The sequence below is a fragment of the Coregonus lavaretus genome (genome assembly GCF_964263955.1).
Source record: "Coregonus lavaretus genome assembly, chromosome: 15".
NCBI lineage: Eukaryota > Metazoa > Chordata > Actinopteri > Salmoniformes > Salmonidae > Coregonus > Coregonus lavaretus.
The window spans coordinates 41,036,786-41,054,195 of record NC_140002.1 but is presented as its reverse complement, the minus strand read 5'-3'; the positions used below and the strand labels follow the sequence as shown (position 1 = coordinate 41,054,195).

The 17,410-nt window shown below is 45.5% G+C and overlaps 1 protein-coding gene across 1 annotated transcript; it reads left to right on the top strand.

Moving 5' to 3' along the window:
- Positions 1-2,673: 2,673 nt before the first annotated feature.
- LOC311142175 (enteropeptidase-like) lies at positions 2,674-13,157 on the top strand (the record flags this gene model as incomplete). The annotated part of the gene is made up of 25 exons (XM_084177768.1): positions 2,674-2,794; positions 3,008-3,147; positions 3,241-3,308; positions 3,426-3,562; positions 3,722-3,805; positions 4,138-4,257; positions 4,583-4,691; positions 4,823-4,932; positions 5,041-5,178; positions 5,457-5,606; positions 5,727-5,832; positions 5,938-6,106; positions 6,207-6,348; positions 6,580-6,669; positions 6,750-6,875; positions 7,010-7,153; positions 7,289-7,399; positions 7,518-7,650; positions 7,758-7,853; positions 8,511-8,560; positions 8,693-8,933; positions 9,361-9,542; positions 12,307-12,402; positions 12,564-12,703; positions 12,996-13,157. The coding sequence occupies 25 exons, from the start codon at positions 2,674-2,676 to the stop codon at positions 13,155-13,157; spliced, it is 3,165 nt and encodes a 1,054-aa protein (XP_084033894.1).
- Between the last annotated feature and the right edge of the window lie 4,253 nt (positions 13,158-17,410).

The following is a 17,410-nucleotide window of genomic DNA, read 5'->3' as shown; positions in this document are numbered from 1 at the left end:
GCCCGATTTTGACTAAACCTGGGTGAATGATGTGTCTTGCCATAGAGATCCAGCGTTTACAAAATTACACTGATTGGCCCAAGCCGGAAGCTATAGTAATGAAAATGTGTTAGTCACACGCAATCTCAATTGGCCCAAGGGGGGGCTGCATCATTCGTGGGGGATGATGTTTACTGTTGCTTTGTCTTAAGTTGGATGTCTAGGTAGATTCAAGGATGATGGTCACTTCTAGTAGCAGAAACTACTTCTTCCACATGATTATATTTAGATTCTATCTAAATATTCTATTTAGATAGAATCACCTTTGATCTATTTAGATAGAATTACCTTAGATCTGATGTAATGTTTATGACTGAGGAATTCTAGTATGGTTCTCCTTCATTTTATTGCTTTGGTAATAAACAATGCTGTATCAACTCTGATTGACAGCTTTAGTGAAAGCTGAATTTAGTGCATAGATGACATAAGTAGCGAACTCTGACTTAGGAAATATCTGAGCGTTAGTCATTTACTATGAGGATGCATGTTGTATGATGTTCTAGAAGGAATTCCATGGCAGAGAGGGCAACACAGAGTGAGGTCACTATCAGAGGGTACCTTCTGTGATAAGGATAAGAGCGTCTGCTAAATGACGTAAATGTAATAAGGTAACATTAATAGCTCACTCACATATCAGTGTTCAAAGTCTACTTAAAGACAGGAGTGGATTTATGTTTCTGTGTAGGATATTATGTAGAATATACCTTTTTTGTAGTGTGTATGTGTTTGATAGTTATACGTTGAGTATACAAAACATTAAAGACACCTGCTCTTTCCATGACATAGACTGACCAGGTGAATCCAGGTGAAAGCTATGATCCCTTATTGATGTCACTTGTTAAAGAAGGACTTTTAAGCCGTGAGACAATTGACACAAGGATTATGTATGTGTGCCATTCAGAGGGTGAATGGGCAAGACAAAATATTTAAGTGCATTTGAATGGGGTATGGTAGTAGGTGCCAGGCGCACCGGTTTGTGTCAAGAACTGCAACGCTGCTGGGTGTTTCACGCTCAACAGTTTCCCGTGTGTATCAAGAATGGTCCACCACCCAAAGGACATCCATCCAACTTGACACAACAGTGGGAAGGATTTGAGTCAACATTGGCCAGCATCCCTGTGGAACGCTTTCGACACCATGAGTCCATTCCCCGACAAATTGTGTCTGTTCTGAAGGCAAAAGGAGGTGGGTGCAACTCAATATTAGGAAGGTGTTCCTAATGTTTGGTATACTCAGTGCATATTTGATATAGGAATTAAAATATATACAGGTTAAAAGTAATGACTAAATGTTCCACCCTTAAATATAGTTGTGAAATGTTATTGTTTTAAGTATGATTAGTACTTTCTTAGAAGTGACTAATTATTACACCCTGAAACTGTGTGAAATGTGTTAGAATGTGTGAGTGTAGTAGGACGAGTAAAGACTATGACATTGAGCTACTATTTAGCAATGTGAGTAAGAATTAGACCAGACAACAAAGGACAAGGAGAGCTGTCTACAGACAACTGAGAAACCAAGATAAAGAGGCCTCCCAATTTAGGGAGGAGAGAAACTGTTAGGCTTTTTAAAGAGTATGCAGGATATTGTGAGGACGGCGATAACTAAGGAATGCATGTGGGTGTGTGTGTATGTGTGTGTGTGTGTGTGTGTGTGTGTGTGTGTGTGTGTATGTGTGTATGTATGTGTGTGTGTGTGTGTGTGTGTGTGTGTGTGTGTGTGTGTGTGTGTGTGTATATGTATGTGTGTGTGTGTGTGTGTGTGTGTGTGTGTGTGTGTGTGTATGTGTGTGTGTGTGTGTGTGTGTGTGTGTGTGTGTGTGTGTGTGTGTGTGTGTGTGTGTGTGTGTGAACTGATGGTCAGGAGAGCAGTTTTAAAGTGGAAAACTACAGCCCGCCTAAAGAGGGGAGGGATTTTTGTATGACGTATGAGTATAAAAGATGGACTCTGAAATTGTGATGGCAGAATTCTCAATGAATAAATCTCTGACTATGCAGACCGGGACTCTGTCCGTTACTTAAATCCCAAAAGACTTACAACCTTTTGGGAGACGCACAGAGACACTGAAATAGTTTGTTAAATAATTCTCATAACAATATTAATTTGTGTGGAGTCCCGTACGTTTGGAAGTTTTATTATTTTATTTCATTGTATCACATGCTGACAGAATGGTCAGATTGATATGGGTTTGTGGTTAAGGGACTGTCCCAACCTTCATCCTTTAGGCCAATTTACAGTACTTATTTTGTCGTTCTCCACCATCAGTGCTCTTGTTATTAAGGACACTCATTAGGGATATCACCAATGATGCAGCATAGATTGGCTATCACTTTGTTGTTCCAGTTACTGCACAATAAAAGGTTTACTGCTGCCCCTCACAGAGATAAAGGGCCAAGGTCTCATTAATAACTAGCCCTGCCCATGGAGAGCAGAGAAATTCTCGTAGACGGATAGTCAAAGAAACAGGCTGTAGATACAACAGAAAACATAGGACGTAGTTGGAGACTCACTCCACAGTGCAGAATCCTATGATAGTTCATGACAGAGAAAGTGTTTGAATCACAGAGAATTCTGTGTGAGGTGTCAGCTGAAGGACAAGAAGACGGTGTGAGTGTGTGAGGACGTCAGGGAGCCATGTGGTGTGGGAAGCGGCGTTGCTCGTCCTCGGAGGTGCTGCTGAGTGTCCTGTGTCTGACCCTGCTGGCGGTGTGTGTCAGCCTCATTATCATCAGCTGGCTCGCCTTGCAGACTGACCGTGAGAAAATAGTTTTGTTTTCTTTCCTCCTAACCCATTTCTGTCATTAAAACGGTCAATATATTTGTTTAGAAATGAAATGTAATATTGTATACTGCATATGACTTTTGGGTAAAACATATCAATTTTCCACTCCATAGTTTTGTTTCTGATCTGTTGGTCATGTATAGAGTGACAGGTGTCAGTCACTGACAGTATGTGTGTTTGTCCCAGTGGACCAGGGTGGACTAGGTGAGACTGAGTCTGTGTTCAGTGGGAGGCTGGTCATTACGAGGGGTGCTGTGTTTACTAAGGAGCTGAGAAACAGGAACAGTCTGCAGTTCAAGTCCCTGGCCTTCGACACAGAGCATCTGGTATGTCGGGATTCCATACACAAATGAATCGTTCTCCTGTCCACTCTCCTACACACTTTAGTCATAAATTATAAATACTATATTTTCTCACAGATATCTGACGCTTACGGCCGTGGCTCCCTCAATAATGACTTCAAGGCCTGTGAAGTTTTCGATTTCAGGTGAGACAGTATCTGTATAATGATATTTACAAATGACAACCTCATAGCATAGTGACATATACTGAAAGTGACAATGTCATTATACAATTTCTGACCATAAATCCCCCCATGTGACAGCAATGGCAGTGTGGTGGTGAACTTTGACCTGCAGTTCCGTCAGAGTGTGGAGGTGAAGGAGGCAGAGCAGCAGTTGGTGGCTGGGCTTCAGAGCACTGGGGGCCTGGTGGTTGACAAAAATAGCATCCAGGTCACAGGTATAGGTGTAAAACAACCTACCCACACCTTACATACCGGTACATGATCATACTATTGGGAAGAAGTTGGGATCTAGATCTATTACCATGTTATTAATCCAGAAGATAAGTCTGAAATGCACCATTGAGAATTTGAACCTATATGATGTTTCTGTTTAGTGAAAGAGGATCTAACTACATCCCAGCCAACCTCTTCAACCAAACCGACCACTACACCTCATCTTTCCACTACATCCCAGCCAACCTCTTCAACCAAACCGACCACTACACCTCATCTTTCCACTACATCCCAGCCAACCTCTTCAACCAAACCGACCACTACACCTCATCTTTCCACTACATCCCAGCCAACCTCTTCAACCAAACCGACCACTACACCTCATCTTTCCACTACATCCCAGCCAACCTCTTCAACCAAACCGACCACTACACCTCATCTTTCCACTACATCTTCTTCAGGTGAGAACTGAATCGATAGGAAACACTTACAGTAGATTAATCGTGCTGTAGTACTGTACCAGTACCATTTATTTTACATTTCATTGATGATGGTGAATGATGATTCATGTCCACAGGGAAGTGTCCACCTTATCATATGTTCTGTGGGGATGGCACTACATGTGTAGCCACCATGCAGTTTTGTGATGGAGTAGACAATTGTCCTGATGGCTCAGATGAAAACCATACTCTCTGTGGTGAGTGTTTGATACTCAGTGTTTGCTGATTATGTAACCTCGTCCCTACACTCTTAGAAAAAAGGCTTCCAAAAGGGTAATTCAACTGTCCCTGTAGAATAACCTTTTTTGGTTCCAGGTAGAACTCTTTTGGGTTCCATGTAGAGATCCGGCTGGTGGACGATTAATAATTAAGTGGATAAACATTGTTCTTGAATGTATAGATGGTACAGAGTAACAAGAAAATGCCATGTCAACGCATAATGTGTGGTCTGGTAATGTGGTCATGAGTGCATTGGTAGTATAATAGACCTGAACTGTGTGGATATCGTTCATATTTTCATAGCAACAAAGTGCGATGGCCAATTCCTTCTTCTTGGTCCTACGGGTTCCTTCCATTCTGAAAACTTCCCTCTCCCTTACAACAATGGCACGATTTGCCGCTGGGTTATACGGTACTCCTGCTTCTCACACTAACTACACACTACTCATGTTCATATACTTTTACCTGACATACCAGTGCTACCTCTCTACTTTTTGTGCTACCTTAATTAAAACATTTTTAATTTTTTTCTTCCCTTTTTAGAATTCAGAAAGGACTGGCAATAAAGATGAATTTCCACTCATTCAACACAGAAGAAGATATTGATACTCTCAGTCTGTATGAGGGCACAGGACAGGGGAAATATCTGACATGTAAGTGGATAACACTCCTGAGCAAATATATGCTAATTGCTATTCAGCAATATATCTATATAAACTAAAGTAATAACACATCTACCACCCACTATGGCTGTGTTTCAGACCAGCTGTCAGGCCCCTCCCCAGGCACTGTGTGGCTGCTGTCTGACAAGGCCACTGTTGAGTTCTCCTCTGACGATTACAACAATCTCCAAGGATTCAATGCCACCTACTCAGCAGAAGACATCAGCAACCTCTCTAGTAAACAGTGTTTCCCAAACTCAATCCTCGGGACCCCACAGCTGATTCAAATGATCAAAGCTTGATGATTAGTTGATTCTTTGAATCAGCTGTGTAGTGCTAGGACAAAAACCAAAATGTGCACCCCTTGGGGTCTCGAGGACCGAGTTTGGGAAACCCTGACTTAAAGATTTCAAGGGTTATCAAAATGAACTGGAAGGAAGATTGCAATATGATTTGGTTTTGGGTCTCTCTGTGAAATGAAACGACAGTGGCAGTGTTCCTCTCTGCCCTCTCAGATGAGGAGAGGCTGAGCTGCTCCTTTGAGGAGGGCCTGTGTTTCTGGAGGCAGGAGCCCGAGGACGAAGGGGACTGGATACGCACCAATATCCCTACATTCCCCCCCTTCACAGGCCCAAACTTTGACCATACATTTGGGAACCAATCAGGTGTGTCATTATGTGACAAGACATTACTTTATTTCGCGGAGACTTTATGACTTTATTTCGATGTCGGATTGCTGTAGTCTGTTTCTGTTCTGTGACTGTTATTGTGTTCTGATGATACAGGCTACTACATTGTCACACCGGGAAGCCCTGGCCAGTGGGAGAAGAACTTCAAGATCCGCAGCCTCCGATTAACTCATTCAAATGAACCAATGTGTCTTAAGTTCTGGTAAGTGACCCTCTCTCTCCCTCTATTCATGTACTTTCTATGGCTACCCATCTCTAAATACATAGCCTCTCAACAGGTGTGTATTTATGCTACTTGTTGCTCCAGGTACCATATGTATGGAGAGGATGTGCGTCGGCTGAGGGTGTTGGTAGAGAGACGGTCAACGTCTGTGGTCAGAGAGGCTTCAGTCATTATGGTCTTCCAGAAGGAGGGTAACTATGGAGATAACTGGAACTTCGGCCAGGTCACCCTGAACAGCACAGCTGATACAACGGTCAGAATCCCACACTGTATAATTGCCATGATGTTATACTTGGCTGTAAATGTTGTCTGTCTATAAGTCTCTGTCTCTTCACTGTGATGTTCTTCTCAAGGTGGTTTTTGAGGCTCAGAAGAAGGGGGGTATGAAGAATGACATTGCCCTGGATGACATTAGTCTGACAATGGGTCCCTGTGGGGCGGACCCACCAGAGCCAACAGTGGTTCCCACCCCTCCAACACCACCTCCTATACCTCGTATGTTACTCTGAACCACATATTCTTCACATGGAACACTTTGACACAGGCCATCCATTCAGAACAGAACCACCCTGTCATCGTTAACCAGCCCCCTCACAATCACTCACTACCACTGAGTCACCAACTCACCCTCTCTCGCCTGACAATCACTGTTCTTTATCCATTCATGTCATGTGTCCTTGTTTTCCATGGAAGCATCTAAAGCATGTATTCATTCCTCTTTCTCAGCTGACTGTGGAGGACCTTTTGACCTTTGGGAACCCAACTCTACATTCAGCTCCCCCAACTACCCACACTCCTATGGAAACAAGGCTTCTTGTATGAACTTTGTGTTTTGTTCATTTGTTTTCCTAATTGGTTGAAATGTGGTGTTCATACATCTGTCTATCCTGGGCAAGGTTTGTGGACTCTTCATGCCAGGGAGGGATGGAACATCCAGCTTCACTTCCTGGATTTTGACGTTGAGTCGACCTATGACATCGTGGAGGTGCGGGATGGGGCAGGGCCGCAGTCTGAACTGCTTGGTGAGTCTCTGACCCTCCGCCTACTGTGATATCCTTCCTACACAACCTCTGTCATGTTACTATGACACTGTTAGTTGTTATTGAAAATGCAGAGGAGGTTTACTGGGGTGAATTGTTGTGTGTTTCTTTGTCAGGTGTCTTCACTGGCACTGATGCTACCTTTCCAGATGTGATCTCCACAGCCAATCAGATCACAGTGATGTTCTTTACGGACAGTACAGGGTATGACAGAGGGTTCCGTGCCAACTTCACATCTGGCTTAGCACTGGGCATGCCAAGTAAGATTTTATATTAAGGAACCAATTCATCATTCTATAGTCCAAAATTAGTAGTTCTGAATGAACCATAGCTGATGTACTCTTTGTTCTTCAAAAGCCAAGTAACCAAACTGCCTTTGTCCTTTCAAATGCCAGAGCCCTGTGCCACTGGGCAGTACCGGTGTCAGTCTGGAGAATGTATCTCCAATGTCAGTGTGTGTAACGGCCAACCAGACTGCGCTGACTCCTCAGACGAAGCTGACTGTGGTGAGTAAACCAAATGAAGCTGTGACCCTGTCAACACCCATACAGCAATTCATGCCAGTAAAAGGCATGTGAACCAAAATACTGGTAAAGTGGTTCTCCATGATTCTATGCGTTCTAGTGCATCTGGTATCAGTGAACAGTACGAGTGTCAGACGTCTGCAGCTCCAGGTCCAGACCACCTGGTACACAACCTGTGGTCGGCACTGGAACGCTCAGCTCTCCCACTTCATGTGTCGTTACCTGGGCTACAGGTGAGACCTCTGCTGTGTGTGTGTGTGTGTGAATGAGAAACAGTCATTCTTTGTATGTTTGACAGTGATGGACAGGGAGTCAGTCACTGTGTTTACATGTACTCTAGATCAGGAAGTGCCCTCCTCATACCTTCCACAGAGAAAGACTCTCCCTTCACCACCGTGAGTGTGGCAGCCAACGGCACCCTGGACCTGACCCCCAGGTACACTACATTCAACAAACAGATTTCATTTACATTTACATTGTTTTGTCATTTAGCAGACGCCCTTATCCAGAGCTACTTACAGGAGCAATTAGGGTTAAGTGCCTTGCTCAAGGGCACATCGACAGATTTTTCACCTAGTCGGCTCGGGGAATTGAGGAAATTGAACCTTTCGGTTACTGGCCAAACTCCCTTAACCGCTAGGCTACCTGCCGCTAATCGAGGAAATCGAACCTTTCGGTTACTGGCCCAACGCTCTTAACCGCAAGGCTATCTGCCGCTAATCGAGGAAATCGAACCTTTCGGTTACTGGCCCAACGCTCTTAACCGCTAGGCTACCTGCCGCTAATCGAGGAAATCGAACCTTTCGGTTACTGGCCCAACGCTCTTAACCGCTAGGCTACCTGCCGCTAATCGAGGAAATCGAACCTTTCGGTTACTGGCCCAACGCTCTTAACCGCTAGGCTACCTGCCGCTAATCGAGGAAATCGAACCCTTCGGTTACTGGCCCAACGCTCTTAACCGCTAGGCTACCTGCCGCTAATCGAGGAAATCGAACCTTTCGGTTACTGGCCCAACGCTCATAACCGCTAGGCTACCTGCCACTAATAATTCAGTCACACCAACATCCAACTTGTTTGTTTCTATTTCCCATAGTGAAAAATGTACGGATGAAAAGGTTATATCTTTGCAATGTGATAACCAACGTGAGTATGAAAAGTATAAAGCGTCAACATAGTATCATGATACATACTGTAAGTACTCCTTCACATATACACATTGACACGTTTTGACAAGTTAACAAAACACACTCAAAAACACTATACTGTGCATTTTAGCGTGTGGCGTTCGTATGGTCTCCCAGAAGATGGATCATAGTGGGTCCACTGAACGACAGATGGAGGAGGAAGGAGAGGAGGAGTCAGAGGAGAGTGGAACTGTCAGAGTGGTGGGAGGGACAGACTCTCGTAAGGGGGCGTGGCCATGGATGGTGTCGCTGTACTGGAGGGGCCGTCATGTGTGTGGAGCTGCTCTGATTGACAACGAGTGGTTGGTCACCGCTGCACACTGCGTTTATGGGTGAGGAATCCCCCTCTCCCTTTATACTGTTTGATTATGCTCCTGTATTCACCTTTACTTTGTGTACACTGTAAATATACACTGTGTATACACCTGAGTCTCACCTTTTTCTGTTCACACCATGTCACATAATAATAATAATAATAATAATATGCCATTTAGCAGACGCTTTTATCCAAAGCGACTTACAGTCATGTGTGCATACATTTTTACGTATGGGTGGTCCCGGGGATCGAACACACTACCCTGGCGTTACAAGCGCCATGCTCTACCAATAGAGCTACAGAGGACCATGTTTCTGTGCATTTACCCTCAACTGAGTCTGACCTATTTGAGTACAAAGTAGCTCTACCATTTTTTTTCTGGTCCATGCAGTTTAAGTTTTTCAGACCATTTCTACATTGACGGTCGTCTTTTTATCCTGCAGGAAAAATATTCACCTTTCCAACTGGGAGGCAGTTTTGGGCCTTCACTCCCAGGACAGTGTAGATATCCTCCCATCCCAGACCCGAAAGGTTGACCACATCATCATGAACAAACACTACAACAGAAGGACCAAGGATGCTGACATCGCAATGATGCACCTTCAAACAAACGTCAACTTCACAGGTGTGCAATCAAACACCCTTCTGCTCTACATAGCCTGAGAGTTTGACCTTATGTCAGATTGGCACTGAGCACAAGCGGCCATGTTGTGTTCATAGAAAGTGGATTACTAAGTAGATGTACCTCACATATACACACAGATCCACACACACAACATAATATTCATACAGATCCACACACACAATATAATATTCATACAGATCCACACACACAGGATATAATATTCATACAGATCCACACACACGATATAATCTTCATACAGATCCACACACACAGGATATAATCTTCATACAGATCCACACACACAGGATATAATCTTCATACAGATCCACACACAGGATATAATCTTCATACAGATCCACACACACAATATAATCTTCATACAGATCCACACACACATTTATAATCTTCATACAGATCCACACACACATTATATAATCTTCATACAGATCCACACACACAGGATATAATCTTACATTTACATTTACATTTTAGTCATTTAGCAGACGCTCTTATCCAGAGCGACTTACAGTTAGTACATACATATTTGTATTTATTTTTCATACTTGCCCCCCCGCGGGAATCGAACCCACAACCCTGGCGTTGCAAACACCATGCTCTACCAACATCCCTGCCGGCCATTCCCTCCCCTACCCTGGACGACGCTGGGCCAATTGTGCGCCGCCCCATGGGTCTCCCGGTCACGGCCGGCTACGACAGAGCCTGGATTCGAACCAGGATCTCTAGTGGCACAGCTAGCACTGCGATGCAGTGCCACTGCGCCACTCGGGAGACGAGTCCACACACACAGGATATAATCTTCATACAGATCCACACACACATGATATAATCTTCATACAGATCCACACACACATGATATAATCTTCATACAGATCCACACACACTGTCACGATCGTTGAAAGGAGTGGACCAATGCGCAGCGTGGAATGCGAACATCTTTATTAAATATACACTACACGAACAAAAACAACAAAACGAAACGTGAAGTCCTCGGTCACATACACAAACCTACACGGAACAAGATCCCACAATACACTGTGCCAAACAGGCTGCCTAAGTATGGTTCCCAATCAGAGACAAAAAGCAACAGCTGATTCTCGTTGCCTCTGATTGAGAACCACCCCGGCCAACATAGATACACATGAACTAGATCCTAACATAGAAACACAAACACATAGAATCTACACACCCTGGCTCAACATATAAGAGTCCCAGAGCCAGGGCGTGACAGTACCCCCCCCCAAAGGCGCGGACTGCGACCGCGCCAAACATAAACCGAACAGGGGAGGGCTGGGTGGGCATTCCTCCTCGGAGGCGGATCCGGCTCCGGGCGTGACCACCACCCTCTAATAACCCCCCCGTAGTGCCCCTGGTCTGGTCTGGCCCCGCTGGCTGGAGCTGGACTGGACATCGGTGGAGCGGATTGCTTAGGCTCCGGTGTGGAGCAGCTGACCGGTACCTGACCAGGCACCGGTGAACCGGGCACGGGCTGTGCCGGACTGACGACACGCACCCCTGGCTTGGTGCGGGGAGCAGGAACGGGCCGGACCGGGCTGACGATGCGCCCCACAGGCTTGGTGCGGGGAGCAGGAATGGGCCGGACCGGGCTGACGACGCGCACCCCTGGCTTGGTGCGGGGAGCAGGAACGGGCCGGACCGGGCTGACGATGCGCACCACAGGCTTGGTGCGGGGAGCAGGAATGGGCCGGACCGGGCTGACGACGCGCACCCCTGGCTTGGTGCGAGGGGCAGGAACAGGCCGGGCCGGGCTGGCGACGCGCACCATTGGCTTGGTGCGAGGGGCAGGAACAGGCCGGGTCGGGCTGGCGACGCGCACCATTGGCTTGGTGCGGGGAGCAGGAACAGGCCGGGCCGGGCTGGCGACGCGCACCATTGGCTTGGTGCGAGGGGCAGGAACAGGCCGGGTCGGGCTGGCGACGCGCACCATTGGCTTGGTGCGGGGAGCAGGAACAGGCCGGGCCGGGCTGGCGACGCGCACCATAGGCTTGGTGCGGGGAGCAGGAACGGGCCGGACCGGGCTGACGACGCGCACCACAGGCTTGGTGCGGGGAGCAGGAACGGGCCGGACCGGGCTGACGACGCGCACCACAGGCTTGGTGCGGGGAGCAGGAACGGGCCGGGCCGGGCTGGCGACGCGCACCACAGGCTTGATGCGGGGAGCAGGAACCTTTGCCCATGGTCCTCTGCCCTCGAACATGTCCTCCCAGGACCACCATTTGCCCACCTGGGCCATCGCCAACTTCTCCATCTCCTTACCCGGCGTTAGCTCCGAAACACGCTGCTTGGTCCAGTATTGGTGGGATCTTCTGTCACGATCGTCAAAAGGAGTGGACCAATGCGCAGCGTGGAATGCGAACATCTTTATTAAATATACACTACACGAACAAAAACAACAAAACGATACGTGAAGTCCTCGGTCACATACACAAACCTACACGGAACAAGATCCCACAATACACTGTGCCAAACAGGCTGCCTAAGTATGGTTCCCAATCAGAGACAACAAGCAACAGCTGATTCTCGTTGCCTCTGATTGAGAACCACCCCGGCCAACATAGATACACATGAACTAGATCCTAACATAGAAACACAAACACATAGAATCTATACACCCTGGCTCAACATATAAGAGTCCCAGAGCCAGGGCGTGACACACACAGGATATAATCTTCATACAGATCCACACACACAGGATATAATCTTCATACAGATTCTTCTTTTACAGATTACATTCAACCCATCTGTCTGCCACGAAGTGACCAGCAGTTTGAGGCTGGGAGGAACTGTTTCATTGCAGGCTGGGGAGCAGAAGCAGAGCAAGGTAGGACTCTGGTGTCACTCAGTGAGTTAGTTCACGGTGGCATTAACAGGTTCATCTGAGGATGTGGCTGATGAAAACCGCTGTACAATTTAACTGTATCATTATTATTATTATTATTAATATTATTATTATGTGCCTGTAAATGTTGAAATGCCCTCCAGGCACAGTAGCTAATGTGCTACAACAGGCAGTGCTGCCCCTGGTGAGCCGGTCTGATTGTCAGAAACTGTTGCCTGAGTACAACATTACAGCCAGGATGGTGTGTGCCGGCTACTCTGAGGGGGGAGTGGACTCCTGCCAGGTACATTTTAATGGTCATAACCCTCTGTGGGCAGTTATAGCATGTTTATGACTGTAAACCACGCTGCATTTCTGTGAAAGAACTACACCAGGAAAACGTTCAGATAGTATACTGTCCCAGGGCAGCAGTGGATAGAATACTGCCCCCAAGGCAACACTGGATTAAAGTTTGGGTATTTGTGTGATGTACAATGAATGCCACCTGTACACAATGCCATTGAATCACAGTTCGTAGTATCCATGTACAGTGTGTGAGAATTCTGTCCACTGACTGTGTCGTCCTGTTGTTTTAGGGGGACTCTGGAGGTCCTCTCATGTGTGAGGAGGATGGCCACTGGGTGCAGGTGGGCGTGATTTCTTTTGGTGTGGGGTGTGGCCGCCCCCAGCGCCCTGGTGTGTACGCCCTGGTCTCCCAGTTCACTGACTGGATCGTCCAGACCAGACGGCTCTCCTGACACTGGGGACACTGGGATTACAGGCTCCAGGAAAACAGAACATTCAGTGCTGAATTAGGATCATATGCTGTCTTGATTACTAAATCAATCAATGCTTTTGAATAAGTGCAATGGTGTAACGCAGCTTTACAGGGATATTCAAAATATGTTAAAAAAACAACAACAACAAAATGCATTTCTATGCTCTTTTAGACTTCCTATGGCTGTGCCTAAAGCATAAATTAAATGTTGTGAAATTATGACACAAGATGGCAGTGTCTTGCATATTATGTTTTGGAGATGATTGGGTTGTTTCACACCACAATGCCTTGTGAATTACAGTGATATTGTATACATTTGATCTTAACACTATAGACAAACCTTCTTACTGTCAATAAATGTTTACATATTTCCTATCCCTTTTCAAGTCATTGAATGGTAAAAGTTTGGGCTGAGTAATTAGAATGCTTATGGACTGTGTACACTGAGTATACCATACATTGTGAACACCTTCCTAATATTGAGTTGCACCCCCCCTTTTGCCCTCAGAACAGTATCAATTCGTTGGGGCCTGGACTATACAAGGTGTCAAAAGCGTTCCACAGGGATGCTGGCCCATGTTGACTGCAATGCTTCCCACAGTTGTGTCAAGTTGGCTGGATGTCCTTTGGGTGGTGGACCATTCTTGATACACACAGGAAACTGTTGAGCATGAAAAACCCACCAGCGTTGCAGTTCTTGACACAAACCGGTGCGCCTGGCACCTACCATACCCCGTTCAAAGGCACTTATATATTTTGTCTTGCCCATTCACCTTCTGAATGGCACACATACACAATCCATGTCTCAAGGCTTAAAAATCCTTCTTTAACCTGTCTCCTCCCCTTCATCTACACTTACTGAAGTGGATTTAACAAAATGCATCAATAAGGGATCATAGCTTTCACCTGGATTCACCTGGTTAGTCTATGTCATGGAAAGAGCAGGTATTCTTAATGTTTTGTATACTCAGTGTATGTTGTCACTGTTCTGAGTGAGGAGTGTGTTGCACACCAGGTGGAAAATATAGGGATTATGTATCCTATGCTTCTCACCACGACTAGACGACACGCCCAAGGATCTGGCTGATTGTAGATAACATCAGCGACTGCCCTGGAGTCAAACAGAGTGCTGTGCAGTGAGAGGGTGTAACCTGTTCTGTTCTCAGCTGACCAGCGACGTGGATATACCTGCATGGAGTTCTGTTTGTTCTTCTAGCCTGAAGGGAGGGACAGACTAAAACACTGAGTGCTCTGCAATGGGAAGACGCAGACTGTAGAACATCAGTGGTTTGGTTAGCTAAATGTCTGATTATCAGTTTCCTTTCAACTTACATTCTATCTCCTTTATCACCTCACTTGCCAAACTGAAGTGGAATCAGTTAGTGATTGCCACCAAGTTAGGAACTATGACAGTGTGTAATTTGAACTTGGATCTAGGTTTCCTAAGCAATGAAGAGGCACATGCGGTTGTTGAAGTTCTAGAGAGAGACAAGCGTCTAAAGGAGATTGAAAAGGAGAGGATCGGGTAAGTAAGACTGTATACTTTACTGTAAAATAACTGCATTTGATTTTTTAAAGTTGGATTTGAGATGAAAAGGCAAGCTGCTTGAATCGTGGGTTTCTGTCTGTCTTTCTCTGTGTGTGTGTGTGTGTGTGTGTGTGTGTGTGTGTGTGTGTGTGTGTGTGTAGCTACATACTTTATATCTGACTAATCATTTATATATGTGTGCTCACCAGACGTCTGCTTGAGCAGCGGGGGGACAGAAAGTCTGTATTAGGATGGCCAGAGAACCTGAGAAACCAACAGACTAACAAGTGCAGTGTCCATCCATCCCAGTCACCACACAGCACTAACACAGGTGAGGACAGACCACCAGATACACTGTCTACACCAGTGGAGGCTGCTGAGGGGAGAACAGTTCATAATAATGTCCGGAACGGTGCAAATGGATTGGCATCAAACACCTGGAAACCATGTGTTTGATGTATTTGATACCATTCCACTGATTCCGCTCTAGTCATTACCATGAGCCTGTTCTCCCCAATTAAGGTGCCACCAGCCTCCTGTGGTCTACACACACTGATGCATGTATACACAGGGGAGCAACATCCACTGGGTACGGGGGGGATATATCCCCCCCACATTCTGAAATTGCATTTTTGTCCCCCCCAGTTTTATCATTGGAATGTGATACAAAACGAGGCAACGGTGTGCTTTAGGACCATGCGGACGCCTATAAGCGGTCGGGTAGTCTGTTTGAGTGTTTATCCGACTGGATAATTTTTTAAAATATATATTAAAGTAAATATGTCCCCCCCACTTCTAAAACAAAAGTTGTGCCCCTGTGTATGCACATGGGTGGCAGAACACAGTGCTATAGAGTTTCAGCTCTGTCTGTGGGAATGGACACAGAACTTTTCGTCACACCCCACAGTAAATGAGAAGGCTTATATTCCTACCTGAGATGGAGGAAACGTCCATTCCCAGAGGCACAGAAACCTGTACAGTATCACGATTATTGTGAATAGTCAGATTAATATCATAGTTCGATTTCAACGTTTACATGCTTTGCAAGAAGAACGATTTCCCTAATAATCCTGTTTATATGGACACATCTGAAATCAGGCTACCTGATAGGACTTTGATAAATGCAGAAAATCGGGAATCAAAATAAACGTTGTTTACATGACTAATGTTATAACCGGCCTACTGCCATAATCAATTTCATATCGAATGATTTGTGTGTCTGTAAACGTACTCACTGTGTTTCATATGTAACATTACCAACTATGAAGCTCCTGGTCCTGATGCCAGGAACTGCTCTGGTTCTACAGGGTTAAAAGTGTCCTCATAACTTAACAGATGTGTCATAACATGACTCTTTCCATATACTGTAATTATCTGTATATGTACTTATGGTTAATTGTTAACTTGTTCTGTTGATGACTGGCTAGACGTATGTTAGGGAGAATAATCACTATTATGTATTACATGTAACTGTTAACATGAACTGTAACCCTGAAACCCTACCTCTTCAAATAAATGTATCTTAAATAAATCCCACAAAAAATAAAGAAAACAATCTGCACTTGTCCTTTCCTACTAGCACTGACTTTGCTATGAACTACTTTATTGAGTTAAAATGTACTTACTACGACTGTGATATGTGGTTGTCTCACCTAGCTATCTTTAGATGAATGCACTAATTGTAAGTGGCTCTGGATAAGAGCGTCTGCTAAATGACTAAAATGCTAAATGTAAGGTGAGCCATTGACCCAGAAATGGCCTGAAATTGCCCTTAGGACAAGCGATGACTAATTAGATGCCAGAGCAATGTAAGAGATGGAATCTGATCTGCTACTCCTGCAATGAGAGCATGACTAGGTCACTACTGGTTACCTAACTGTAGATATTGCTGCTACTCATGAGGTTTGCAGGGTCAGATTAGTCAGTCAAGCCCATACAGTCCTACTCTTTATCATTGGCTATCATAGTTGGTAACTCAGTGCTGCTTGTCCTGAGTGATATTTCAACACATTGTCATTCTACAGAGCAGCAAACTGTGAGAAGTAAGCCAATGAAAGGGAAGGATGACGGTAGCGGAAGACATACAACTCTGCGAGCCCGTCTCAGCTCCATGTTCAGCCTCAGGGTCCCTATGAGGGGCAGCAGAGACCCTGGAGGGAAAAACAACAGCCATAACAATGGGTGAGCCTTTGTACCAAATAAGTAGCTAGTACACTTACAAACATGGTGGAAACATGCAGATTACTGTACAACAGTTTTCAGAGTATGAAATTAAGGTACAATTGTATTCTAATGCATGCTTTATCCCCATCCCCTAGGGTTAGCAACATCCCCTCATCTGGAGGACAAAGCTTCAAAGACAAGAGTACTGAGGCAAAGCATGTGGAGGAGCAAATAGGTGAGCTTGCAGAGGAGCCTAACAAGGAGGTGCACACAGAGGAGAAGCTCACCAAGGAGGTGCACACAGAGGAGGAGCTCACCAAGGAGATGTACACAGAGGAGGAGTTCACCAAGGAGATGGACACAGAGGAGGCACACACAGAGGCGGCACACAGAGAGAAGGAGCTCACAGAGGAACCTGCAAAGGAGGAGCCCATTGAGGATCATTCAGTGGAGTCTAATAAGGTACAGACTAGAGCATAATGGTCCTCAGTAGGTGTGTAGTAACCAGTGCCTGGGTGTTCCCCTCACCTTTGGGCCTATAA